The following is a 13,001-nucleotide window of genomic DNA, read 5'->3' as shown; positions in this document are numbered from 1 at the left end:
AGAGGAACATCTGCTCTTCATTCAGACATGGATTATATATATCTTTTTTTTTTTCAACGAAAGCCACAGATGCCAGTGAATGCATTCAAATGGCTGAAATGCTATTCTTTGCCACATTCTCCCACCCAACTGCGTAATGTGCGTGGATGGAGTTTGTACCCGCCCAATACGAGTACATAAACCAAAAACTCTCACAGCCACCCACAGAGAGCATCTCTCTAATGGACTTACAGGGATCTAAATCCATTTGGCAGGACATTTCCATGTGAAAAGTAAGCAAAAATATAGTCTTACACAAATCAACCTCCCCGAAAGTACTTACTACCATGAAGAGGAGCTGAGCTCAATATTTATATTTTATTTGCTGTTAAATATAGAACTGTGTAAATGATTAGGGGTGAAAAACAAGATGCAAAATATGTCCCACTTAAAGAAATGTTTGCCAAAAAAATATGTTCAGATCCACCATCCCAGTCTGAACGCAGGGAATGTGCAAGTCACATGTGGGTTTTTTTTCAAATTCAAAACTTTCAACTCACGTGTCCCAGGACAAAACTCTACCGAAGCCTCTAACAACTAGTCATACACCACCAAGAACAAACATATACAACTCCCACAAGAGTCAAAACTATTGTTGATTCTTTGTGTACGTTCAAAACATGTACTTGAGGGTCTTTCTCCCTCTGGTCCACCATTACAATATGGAGATGGAGCAGGGAGGAGAGACTTACTTGCAGAGATGATCTAGTCTGGCTGAGCTGTGTGTTGGTACTGTTTGTTTGTCTGGGAAATAGGACAGACAGACCATCAAACCATCAGCACCTCTCCTAGAAAAGCCTCAGAGCCGATGAGAGAGGGGAGGCTTGGGAGAGGCCAGGGGGACATTCCCTGTGGATTGACTCGATGGGCTGGGGCCTGGGGAAGGACAGCGGCCCTGTATCCCCTGGGGCTCTCAAAGCTCTCTTTCATTGGGGCTTGGGGGTGCAGGGAGGGCGGTGGCTCTGGGGTTGGTATTGTGCTCCCTGGGTGCCTGGCTGGCTGACCCCTCCTCCTCCCTGCATCTGCTGGCTTAGCTGACCCCTGGGCCTACAGGTTATCTCCCGAGGACAACAACCTGGACCTCCACATAGCAGAACATTCAGGACTGGGACAACAGGCAGGCAGAGGGATTATATAGCTGAATTTAGAAGAGTGTGTGAGAAGAGAAAGGAAGGCATTTAAAACTATGTATTGATTTCTCAATACAGGGTCCAATGCTGTGGCATGCAAGCAGTTGAATAACTGGCATGGTGTAATGAAAAAAATTACAATTTAATGTAATCATAGTAAAATATCTGAAACAATTGTCAACATTTGCTATCAGAATTTAAAACCTGCCCTATATACAGTTGACTCTAAACACATTCCTCTGAAGCATAACTGGGGAAAAAGTCAAGGCTCCAGTTACATGTATGTACATATGGTACTGCATATCACCCATAACATTTACGCTAAACACTGTGACTAGGGTGGTATGCTACCGTAATGTTCGGTAATTTATAACTGAATAATTTCTCTCATATATATAACAGTAATTTTACAATGGGTGGATTAATACGCTGCATGTGTCTCGCCAGGAGATACATGCAGCGTATTTATATCACACACACACACACACACACACACACACACACACACACACACACACAAAAGTTTGGACACCTACTCATTCAATGGTTTTTCTTCATTTCTACATTGTAGAATAATTAGTGAAGACATCTAAACTATGAAATAACATGGAATCATGTAGTAACCAAAAAACAAAAAAAAAATGTAAAACAAAATATATTTTAGATTTAAGATTCTTCAAAGTAGCCACCCTTTGCCTTGACAGATTTAAACACTCTCCCATCTTCATGAAGAATGCTTTTCCAACAGTCTTGAAGGAGTTCCCACATATCCTGAGCACTTGTTGGCTGTTTTTCCTTCACTCTGCGGTCCAACTCATCCCAAACCATTTCAAATGGGTTGAGGTCAGGTGATTGTGGAGGCCAGGTCATCTGATGCAGCACTCCACCACTCTCCTTGGTCAAATAGCCCTTACACAGCCTGAAGGTGTGTTTTGGGTCATTGTCCTTTTGAAAAACAAATGATAGTCCCGCTAAGCGCAAACCAGATGAGATGGCATATCGCTGCAAAATGCAGTGGTAGCCATGCTGGTAAAGTGTGCTTTAAATTCTAAATAAAACAACAGACAATGTCACCAACAAAGCACCCCCACACCTCCTCCATGCTTCACGGTGGAAACCACACATGCAGAGATCATCTGTTCACCTACTCTGCGTTTCACAAAGAAACAGCGATTGTATCCAAAAATCTCAAATTTGAACTCAGACCAAAAGGACAGATTTCCACCGGTTAAATGTCCATTGCTCGTGTTTCTTGGCCCAGGCAAGTCTCTTCTTATTGGTGTCCACTAGTAGTGGTTTCTTTGCAGCAATTTGACCATGAAGGCCTGAATCACAGTCTCCTCTGAACAGTTGATGTTGAGATGTGTCTGTTACTTGAATTTTGATGCATTTACTTGGGCTGCAATTTATGAGGCTGGTAACTCTAATGAACGTATCCTCTGCAGCAGAGGTAACTCTGTCTTGCTTTCCTGTGGTGGTCCTCATGAGAGCCAGTTTCATCATCGCGCTTGCTGGTTTCTGCAACAGCACTTTCAAAGTTCTTGAAATGTTGCAGATTAAAGACACGAAGGTCAGTCAAAGTAATGATGGACTGTCGTTTCTCTTTGCTTATTTGAGCTGTTCTTTTCATAATATGGACTTGGTATTTTACCAAATAGGGCTATCTTCTGTATACCACCCCTACCTTGTCACAACACAACTGATTGGCTCAAACGCATTAGGAAGGAAAGAAACTCCTCAAATGAACTTTTAACAAGGCACACCTTTACATTGAAATGCATTCCATGTGACTACCTCATGAAGCTGGTTGAGAGAATGCCAAGAGTGTGCAAAGCTGTTATCAAGGCAAAGGGTGGCTAAATATATTTTGATTTGTTTAACACTTATGGTTACTACATGACTCCATATGTGTTATTTCATAGTTTTGATGTCTTCATTAATATTCTACAATGTAGAAAATAGTAAAAAATAAAGAAAAACCCTTGAATGAGTAGGTGTGTTCAAACTTGACTGGTACTGTATAATGTATTCATTTTTTATATCCGTGTCCATATTATTCAGTGTCCATCTGGTTCAAGAAGGAAAAAAAGCCTAATTAATGAAAAAAGCATCTAATCAACAATGGCATTTTCAATTCACTCTGCAACTATTGTCTTTATTCACAGCTGCCATCAAATTCTGGTAGTTTACTGGTAAACTTCAAAAGTTTTCACTAACATACCCTCTCTGTGCAACCCTAACTGTGACATGTTAGTAAGCATTCAGTCACCACCCATTCGGAAGGGAAATGCAATGAAAGGGCTTCTGTTGGAGAGGCAGGTAATAGAGATATGCCTGAGGCCACCCCATGGCAGAGAGAAGCACGAACTGGCGCACAAACACACAGTCATCACACACGTACCTGAGGCCGGCCACATTGGGCTGGTTCTGGAGGTGCTCCTGCCAGCGGTGGTGTAAACAGAGGGATGGAGGGGAGGCCTGCAGGCAGCAGGAGCAGGAGCCCGGGTGCAGTTGCAGGGCAGGAGCATGGGTCTGGAAGATGTGGCACTCCTGCTGGTTGCCGTGGCAGCACAAGGGGGGATGGAATGGGCAGCGGTGGCAGCACGGGGGAGGTGGAGACAGCGGAGGAGGCTGAGGAGGCGAGGGGGAGGTGGTGGTGGAAAGTGTGGAGGGCAGGAGCTTGGCCAACCTTTGAGAGTCTGTGAGGTGTGAAGAGGAGGTGGACGAGGAAGGGGCCCTAAGGGAGCCGTTCTGCTTGACAGCGCCCCCGTCCAGACTCACTCTGGATCTCTGCTGGGGCTCCTTGTGTGGAGGCGTTGGCCTTGGTTGGTGCCTATGCCTCTGCTGTGTTCTAGGTGTGGAAACAACGCTGACGTCCCCTCCTTCCGTGTTGCTGAGGCTGGCACTGGAAGCTGGGCTGCCGGTGCCACTGGCCATCGTGGTAACGCTGGGTGGCAGGCTGGCATTGCTGAGGAGCAGGAGGTCACCGTTGGCGTCGCTCAGGGCCATGGTCCTCTTCCTGCCGGCCTGGCGCGGGGTTTGCCACTCCTCTGCAGAAAAAAAATGGGAGGAAAAGCAGACAGGCGCATAGTTAACTCTTTACTGTAGCCAGCCATGTTGACGTTCAGTTGAACATTGACTCTATTCACACGGAGCTGATGAGCTGAGCGGAACAGCAAGGGGAGAGCGTGTGGACGCCTGAGCCCAGGGAACCGTGTGGGCAAAGGGGAGAGAATGAGAGAGTAAAACGCACAAGGGTTCACGCTCAAAACTCAGATCTGAACAGAATGCAACGAACGGTTAGCAAAACAGATTATTACCTTGCTCTTTCTAGACGAGGAAGAGGTTGGGACTAGACGAAAGTCAAGGGATCAATCTTTATTGATTTACTCAAAGCTAAACAGCAAATATTAGTCACTTTAACCATATTTCTCTTCTTCATTGCCATTTTTGTCTGAAGTGTGATTTATAAAGTATGAATATGACAGGGTATGAATTGGCAGCCTGTGTGCAGGGAAGCCTGCGCTCTCTCTACATTATGAAATGTATAAAACGGTTTCAACAGAAAGCGATTAAACAGAGGTCTCCAAGTCTTTATGATGCTAGAGTTTCAGCCCCTATGACAGAATATGTTCAGGCTATGTGTAATGTAAAATACCTTCAGTTGGGACATTTTAGAGTAAGAGGGAAAAAAAATAATGTCTGTGGTTTAACCATGATTCACTTGACACACTTCAAAAGCAGTGAATTGCCTTTCACAGGTAATGCACGGTTGTGGTGGGTTGTGAAGTTGGAACGTTGCCCAACTCCAACCCCCGCTGAAACAGACTTGACGTAAACCCATATGAATAAATCACACTCAGTCTATTGTGAAGGGGAGTCCTGTGCGAACCTCATCTCCCTTTAAGACTAATGGCTGAGGTTGTGAGGAAAAACGACTTCTCACTAGTTCCCACACAATACTGTCTACTTCATCCGCATCATGCCTAGGGCAGAGATAGACATGGAAGTGCACTAGTAGATGGAAATGTACTACGGTGCAGAAATCCCCCTGAACATAGCAATAAACTATTACTACCAGATCAGAACTGATAACGTTTAGCCTTAAAAATAAATCTACTGAACGTAGTTTATATTCCCCTTGATTTTCCTATTTGATAAACTATGCAACATTTTAAAGGCCCACGGCAGTCAAATATTTTATTTTCCTGTGTTTTAAATACATTTCCACACTGTGAGGATGGAATAATACTGTGAAAATGATGATATTGCCTGAAATTTCAGCCTGTTTTGGTGGGATGGAGCTTTGGCCTGTCTGGTGACATCACTAGGTGGTCAATTAGCTAATAGACCAATAAGAGAGTTCCCAAACCTCTGCTAATAACAGCTAGTTTTCCCCTCCCCACTCAGACAACTCCCAGACAGTCCTACCAAAATTCTTACTTAAGAAATGCCTCATTAGTAAGAAGCTATTTTTGATAATTTTAATTGAAAACAATGACAGTAAGGTACTTAATTGTTACCCAGAAATGGTTTGATATAGAGATAAAAACAGCTGCAATGGGCCTTTAAGGCTTCCTTATTTTACCGGCCTTGTAGACATTTTGCTTTTAAAAACCTTCACATATCTGTCAAAACAAACTTGACTCATGACCCAGCTTACTTGCAAATAACTTTCCCTCCAAAAAAAACTCACTACAGACCCATTTCTCAAAGTTCGGGTTGCCTCTGTGAGACAGCATGCAAACACAGTACACAGTCGTAGGCGATATCAAATATTTTGATGGCAAACTAAATGTGTTTGTGTTCAACCGACACCCATTAGGATATATCATATAGCCTACTTGGCTAAACTTCATGTCCATGCAGGGAAACAGCCATGCGACGCAGTGAATGTGAATGATTGTGTTCTGCGACGCCTCAACATGAGTGAGGGGGTAACATGAGACTGACAGCCAGGTCGGGTCGGAGCTGTGGGATTGGGGAGGTGGGGGGGGAGAAGAACTTCAACCTCTGTCTGAACAGCTCCGAATAGCAGGCAGTGCAGCAGAAACTAGGTTTACGTTTTCAGTCTACCATATATGACAAGTTACGAACAATGATTTTTGTTTTTAAGTTGAAGAGCTGGCAATGAATCAATTAAAAAGTATGAAAAAGAGACTTATGTAAGTAGCCTGGACCTTTGTCAATGAAATTGTGATTATTCTTGGCTAAATAATCAGTTGCACAACCTAATAATGCATCCCTCTACCAGTACACATCTGCTTTCAACATTGCTCCACTGCCACAGGAATTCAGCGGGAGGCTGTGTGTGCTCCAATAGTGACGGTTTCCATCCAGGTGAGACATCTAGGCCAATCTGCAGTCTGACACAAACAGGGGACTGTGCCCTTAGGAAATAACGGATCGATCAGTGTGGGACGGATGCCCTAAAAACAAACGCTGACAAAATGTCCTTCATTTTTTATTTTTTAGTAATAAACAATGAACTATTTATAGCTCCTATTTTCAGTGTGTATATGCAAACACTGATCTGAAAACTCATTTTGGTTTTGAGTGCAGTGGTTTTAAGAAGTGACAGTCACGGTTTGACCGACATGAGGTCTGTGGAAACTGGAAAGGTTGAGAATAACGGGATGAGTTTTTCTGCTTTCGAGTTGAGTTTGTGATTATGGGGTGAGACCTGTGCAACTACCAGGTATGCAGCTGGAGGCAAAGTACCTCATCCCTTCAATTAAAGCTAATTGACGGTAATTATGAGGACTCAGTCAAGACAGTTAATAACTTCAGCCTAATAACATCTTGGAAACTACAAGCACATGCCTGAGAGGGCTACGTATGAGGACTTTGGCATTCGTATTCTAGTGACGGAGAAGCTTTTGACAAGGCTGCCCCTTTGACCCATTTCCACAGCTGGGTTTTACTTACCTATATGAAGTTGGCTTGCTCAAGGCTAGTAGTGTCTCATGTTAGAATAGGTAAATAAACTAGTCTGCTGTAGTAATCATAAAATCATGCCGCAAACAATCAATGTGAAGCTCAAATGAAGATAGAAACAACACATTTCTTGTCTATTGTATACATTAATAGCCATCGTTTATTATACATAATGCATTGCTCCACAGATAAGGAATTTAAAAAAAAATGTAAGTATGTTGCAGCATTATGACATAGGAAACCATATAAATATTTTTTGTCAAACGCAGTTTTTGTTAAATCTTCAAAAGTAGGCTATGACCACCATTTTTTCCCCCATTTCATATATTTGTACTTTTTATACGAAGCTGCTGTCACACAAGACGCTTATCCGTTATGTCGGTATGATCATATAGGCCTATTAGCCTACCAAATATAATGTTGATCAACTAAAGTTATGTAGGCTACACAATGAGAGGAAAACAAATATTCTGAGAGGAAGCTACGCCGGTGTTCAGAAAAAGACCGGGACATCCCATTAGGCGTAACATCACTTGCCCTTTTCATTATGTCGTTCCGATACTTTGCAGCAGCGGAGACGGAATCCGTTATCTGTATATTATTATAAAACCCCTCTTTAGTACCATACACAGTAGGAACAGACGCATATATTTAAACCGTTTAGATTCAGGTGTATAAACACATCCGTGTTTTCAGAGGATCAATCCATAGTCGACATTTAACGGATACATAAAAAGTACACCGTTTCACAGGTTTGATACCTTATCGAAGTGTTGGAGCTCTGGATGTTTGCGTTCCGTTCGTGCTCGTCGAAGTTTAAAATATTCACCGAAAATGGCTTCGGTTTACAGTATCCACCACTTGTTCAACAAAACACTCCAAAAAAGAGAGAGCAACAAGTCGCAGCGAAAGAAGTTAGAAACTAACGGGGAAGCGGACAGGCAGAATGACAAACACATGCACCCTGTCTCGGGTAGGCGGTGGGCTGGGACTGCGCACTAGCCCACTGATAGGACGTTTATGATGCTCTGAGACTTTTAACCCAATCAGTGCCTCTGCAGCACACGACAGCTGGGGCAACGGAGGTGCATCACCACTAGGAAACAGCACAACAAACTAACATTTGAGTGTTATGAGTCACTGACTTACTTCATTATCACAACAGGAAAAAGGAAAAAAATATTAGGAGCTTGTTTTTAGGATGAAAATGTTATTCAGTCAATCACTGACTATTATTGAGAGGGTTCTAAGTCCCAGATTCAATCCAATCGTGCTTTGTCCGCTATGCACCTTTTAAGGGCAACGTTATCTTCACGGTAAATGCTGCATATGGGCTCAATCGGACATTGCGATAAGCACCCATTAACGCGGATCTACCGCGCGGAACATATTGAATCATCCAGATGCATTTTACACAAATTCCCAGTCAGAGGACATGTGAGAGAAAAATGACCCAACATCAAGTTTACAAATTAAATTGACCAATAAAATCAGCTGTCAAGTCGTGAAATAATCACTTATTTGTTTAGTTTGACCTAAAAACCCTTCTTTATGACCCCACCCATGGAATCACACATCAAATTAAAGATTGTACACTAGATATGTTCAGTCCTTTGGCTGTGTTGTGTATAACTTAATAATCCCCTAAAAATATACTCCCCTTTACCTCATAGACCTCTCCACCCTGCCCATTCCCATTGAAATAACTGTGGTTTGATTGAAAACTCACAGTGGACTTTCTGATAATATCCAAACTCAAGCAACAGTTGGGCCACGCAACAAAGTGATTACCATATCCTTTGGACTGTTTCACCCCTGTCATGTCTCCATTATACCATGCAATATCACAATCTTTCCCACAAGATGAAAATGGAAGAGCTCATCTTCCAGACTCTTGGAAAATAACTTTTTGTGCTCGGAGCATTCTGCTCAGCAGGAGTGGTTCTTCATCACGTGGAATCATGGGAAGAGAGAGGTCATACCTGGCTTTAATTGCAGCTGTCTTCTAGCATCAGGACACAGTTCATATAGCACACCATAATATGCAGTGCACTGCAGTAGGGTGCTGGCTACATGGAAAGTATCCTAGGTTTTCTATGTTCAGAACAGTTGTGTTTAACACCGTTTACCACAAGTCAACTTTCATTGAATCGTAAACTGCTGTATACATTGTGGTGTGTTATACAGTATATATTTACAATTCTGTAGCTTCAATGAGCTATCGTAATGTTACCCTAGCAGCACTTCTCCACATCCAGCACAAATCTTTAGACAAACACTTTCCCTGTTTAAATGAATACGAGCCAACAATAACAATATAGCCTAATGTAGGCCTACTTGCAAAGCAGACATCCAGTAGACCTACACTACATTACGTAGGCTACACATAGAAAATAACAAGTGATTTATAAAAATAACAACTCAGAACCAAAAAGGTCCCATTCAACAAGAAAGCTTGTGCGTGTGACCAAACATGATTATCACCTATTAATATACAGTTGAGTACAGGCTATATTACAGGCGAGTTAGCTCTGTGTGAATAAACAGCTTTACAGTTAAAGGGCAGTGCCTATAGCCCCATTAAACCCCATGAGTGGGTAGGATTATCACACTAAAGCCTGGCGTATCAGTATCCAGCCATGCCTGTGGTGGTCATGTGCCTGGTCAGCCCAGGCCATCCGAGTCGAAGCGAGGATTCCCCCTTTGAAATAACAAGAGCCTGGCTAGCTGGCAGGCCGCTGCAGCCCTGGACGGCAGGGAAACCACATCAAAGGGCACAGTAACTGGAAGGAGCTGTAATCAAAGCATACTGGTCCCAGCAATGATCACCCACAGCTCATCAAACTGACAGGGTCAGCCAACAACAAAATAAATGGAGGGAAGTAGGAAGGGAGAGAGTTGTTTCTAAACTCTTACAGGAATTGACTTGGAGTAAGACGGTTGTTCCCTGTTAAGATTTGGAGCGCCAATGGAAATGTGATAACGTTTTAAAATAGCATGATCAATTGGAGCTTGTTCTTCCTAAATGCAAGGGTCAAAGTAATGTTGAAAGTATTAGGGTGACAAAAAAAATAATACTGTAGACAACTGAATGATCCCATAAAAAAGATGCACATTCGGGTTTACACAGATGCAGAATACATTTAAGCCTATGCTTAAACAAAATGCAGCACAAATGCCCAAGGTAGAGCCAAAGCCACTCCCTCTTGCACATTCCAAGGACATAAAACATCAAACAGCTAAGAGAGAAAAAACACGCACTGCACGAAGCCTTCCTGCTATAAATTAAACATGATCCAACTCGCTTTTGATTTGGAAGCACATTTACGGTGACCTAATAGGCAATCATGAAAGCTGAAATCAGGCAGGAACCGTCAGGTAATGTTACAACCCCATTGTGCAACCCCTGCATGTGGTAATGGGGGGAGGGGGCGGGTCAGTATCTTGCAGCATTGCTCACATTGCTCTGTGGCTTCTGTGTGTCTGGATTTGGGAATACCCAGGGAAACCCAATCCCCTCTGACACCTCAAGAGTAAGGACGGACATCTCCCGCCGATTAACTCTCCCCAAGTCCGCAGGGACAGCCAGGATTTACTGCCAGAGACAGGCAAGACCCAAAGAGAAATCTAAGATGATTACAGTACACTAAACTGTATCTGCACTAACTGAGACCTCACGTCTCCAGTCTCCCCATGACCAAAGACAGAAGAATAGTCAAGGTGCTGAATAATCCTTGTTGCCTAGTTGGAGACTCACGGAAAAAGCGCAAGGAATTGCTGGAGTAGCTGGAGAAAGTTAAACTACATCCAGCCACATGCTGTAGCCATATGACCTGCCTCCTTCCCGGAAGAGATGAAAATAAGATGGAAAAATCTTGGCTTGAAATAAAAGAGATAGTGGAGTGATGTAGCTGGATGGCCGTAGTGCTAATCTGCATTCCTCTTATAGGTGTTGATGGACAGCTTGGAGGTGTAAATGAGATCACAAGCACCTGTTCTATACTCAAATCAAATTTGTATTTGTCACATGCACCGAATATAACAAGTGTAGACCTTACCGTGAAATGCTTACAAACCCTTAACTAACAATGCAAATCAAGAAATAGAGTTAAGACAATATTTACAAAATAAACTAAAGTAAAAAATTTAATAAAAAATTAACAAGTAAATGACATAATATTAACGAGGCTATATACAGGGGGTACCGGTAGCAAGTCAATGTGTGGGGGCACAGGTTAGAGGCCATTTGTAAAGTGACTATGCATAGATAATAAACAGTGAGTAGCAGCAGTGTAAAAACAAAGGGGGGGGGGGTTAATGTAAATAGTCCAGGTGGCCATTTGATTCATTGTTCGACAGTCTTATGGCTTGAGGGTAGAAGCTGTTAAGGAGCCTTTTGTTCCTAGACTTAGCGCTCCGGTACCGCTTGCCGTGCGGTATCGGAGACAACAGTCTATGACTTGGGTGACTGGAATCTTTGACAATTATTTGGGCCTTCCTCTGACCGCCCGGTATATAGGTCCAGTGATGTACTGGGCCATCCACGATCAGCTCCTTTGTCTTGCTCACATTGAGGGAGAGGTTGTTGTCCTGGCACTGCCAAGTCTCTGACCTCCACCCTATAAGCGGTCTCATCGTTGTCAGCAATCAGTCCTACCACTGTTGTGTTGTCAGTAAACTTAAATGATAGTGTTGGAGTCGTGCTTGGCCACACAGTCGTGGGTGAACAGGGAGTGCAAGGTGGCACTAAGCACGCACCCATGAGAGGGCCCAGTGTTGAGGATCAGCGTGGCACATGTGTTGTTGATGCTTTGCCTGTTTGATGGTTTGTCTGAGGGCATACCTGGATTTTTTTTTAGAAGTGTCCGGATTAGTGTCCTGCTCCTTGATAGACTGATGGCAGAGCCAATGAAATGACATTTTTGTTATTTGCTGATAAATGGTTGGTCCTTTCCTTTCAAGTCCTCTCAGGATGGAATAGGCCTATTATTGTGATGATCAAGAACAAACTTATTTTAGGTCACAAGGAATTACTAGGCCAAACACTTGACAATCCCAGAACACAAACTGACAAAACAACTTAGATTTGTATGTTTGGGAAGACAAGGGGAAATGATTCTTAGAACAGTGGGTTGTTCTCCAGCTTTGGACTGGGACGTAACCTCCCACCCCACAACCACCCTCATAAAGCCCTTTGGCACAAAAGCAGGCCCTCTAATACAGTTGTTTTTACAAAGGATTTCACATGGTGTCAGGGCTTTGGAGCAGTGCGACTGGGCCTTTGTCCTCCTTTCGCATACAGCGGCAGTGCACCTTCTGCTTTCTCTCTCGCCACCTCGGCCCCTTTTCCACCTATTCTCCTCAAGTGCTAGAGGAGCCACTGTATACTTCCTCTTCTGGTCATGACACAATTATATATATTTTTAAATGACTATATTTATCTCAATATTGAATTATTTCTGGGTACAAATCAAGTACCTTATGGTGATTGTTTTCAGTTAAAATGGTAAATAAAAAAGGATATATATATATATATATATATATATTACTTCTTAGCAAAGAGCCCTTTCTTAAACAAGGATTTTGCTAGGACTGTCTGGGAGTGGTCTGGAGAGGGGGAAAACTGAAAACTAGCTGTTATTGGCAGAGGTTTGGAACTCTCTTTCTTATTGGTCTATTAACTAATTTACTGCTGGGTGATGTCACCACCAGGCAGGCCAAAACTCCATCCCACCAAAACACGCTGAAATTTCAAGCAGTCTTTTCAAACAGCTCTTACATTAAAAGGGCTTTATCATCATTTTCAAAATGTCACAGTATGATTTCAACCTCATAGTGTGGAAATATATATTACTGAGTTACAGTTGTTATGAGCAAATCAGTCAATTGAAACAA

General features: G+C 42.8%; 1 protein-coding gene across 2 annotated transcripts in view; it reads right to left on the bottom strand.

Moving 5' to 3' along the window:
- The window catches only part of LOC118398592 (protein dispatched homolog 1-like), a 73,703-nt gene that overhangs the window by 17,841 nt on the left and 42,861 nt on the right, over positions 1-13,001 (bottom strand). Inside the window, exons 1-2 of one of the 2 annotated variants that reach the window (XM_035794096.2) lie at positions 7,868-8,119; positions 3,571-4,219 (exon numbers count right to left, since the gene is read on the bottom strand). In XM_035794096.2, the coding sequence (XP_035649989.1) occupies positions 3,571-4,178 (608 nt within the window). In that variant the 5' untranslated portion in view covers positions 4,179-4,219; positions 7,868-8,119. Of the gene's footprint in view, positions 1-3,570; positions 4,220-7,867; positions 8,120-13,001 lie in introns of those variants that run through there. The other variant, XM_035794095.2, reaches the window with a different exon arrangement.

This window comes from Oncorhynchus keta, chromosome 19 (genome assembly GCF_023373465.1).
Source record: "Oncorhynchus keta strain PuntledgeMale-10-30-2019 chromosome 19, Oket_V2, whole genome shotgun sequence".
NCBI lineage: Eukaryota > Metazoa > Chordata > Actinopteri > Salmoniformes > Salmonidae > Oncorhynchus > Oncorhynchus keta.
This window is presented reverse-complemented; position numbering and strand designations above follow the sequence as displayed.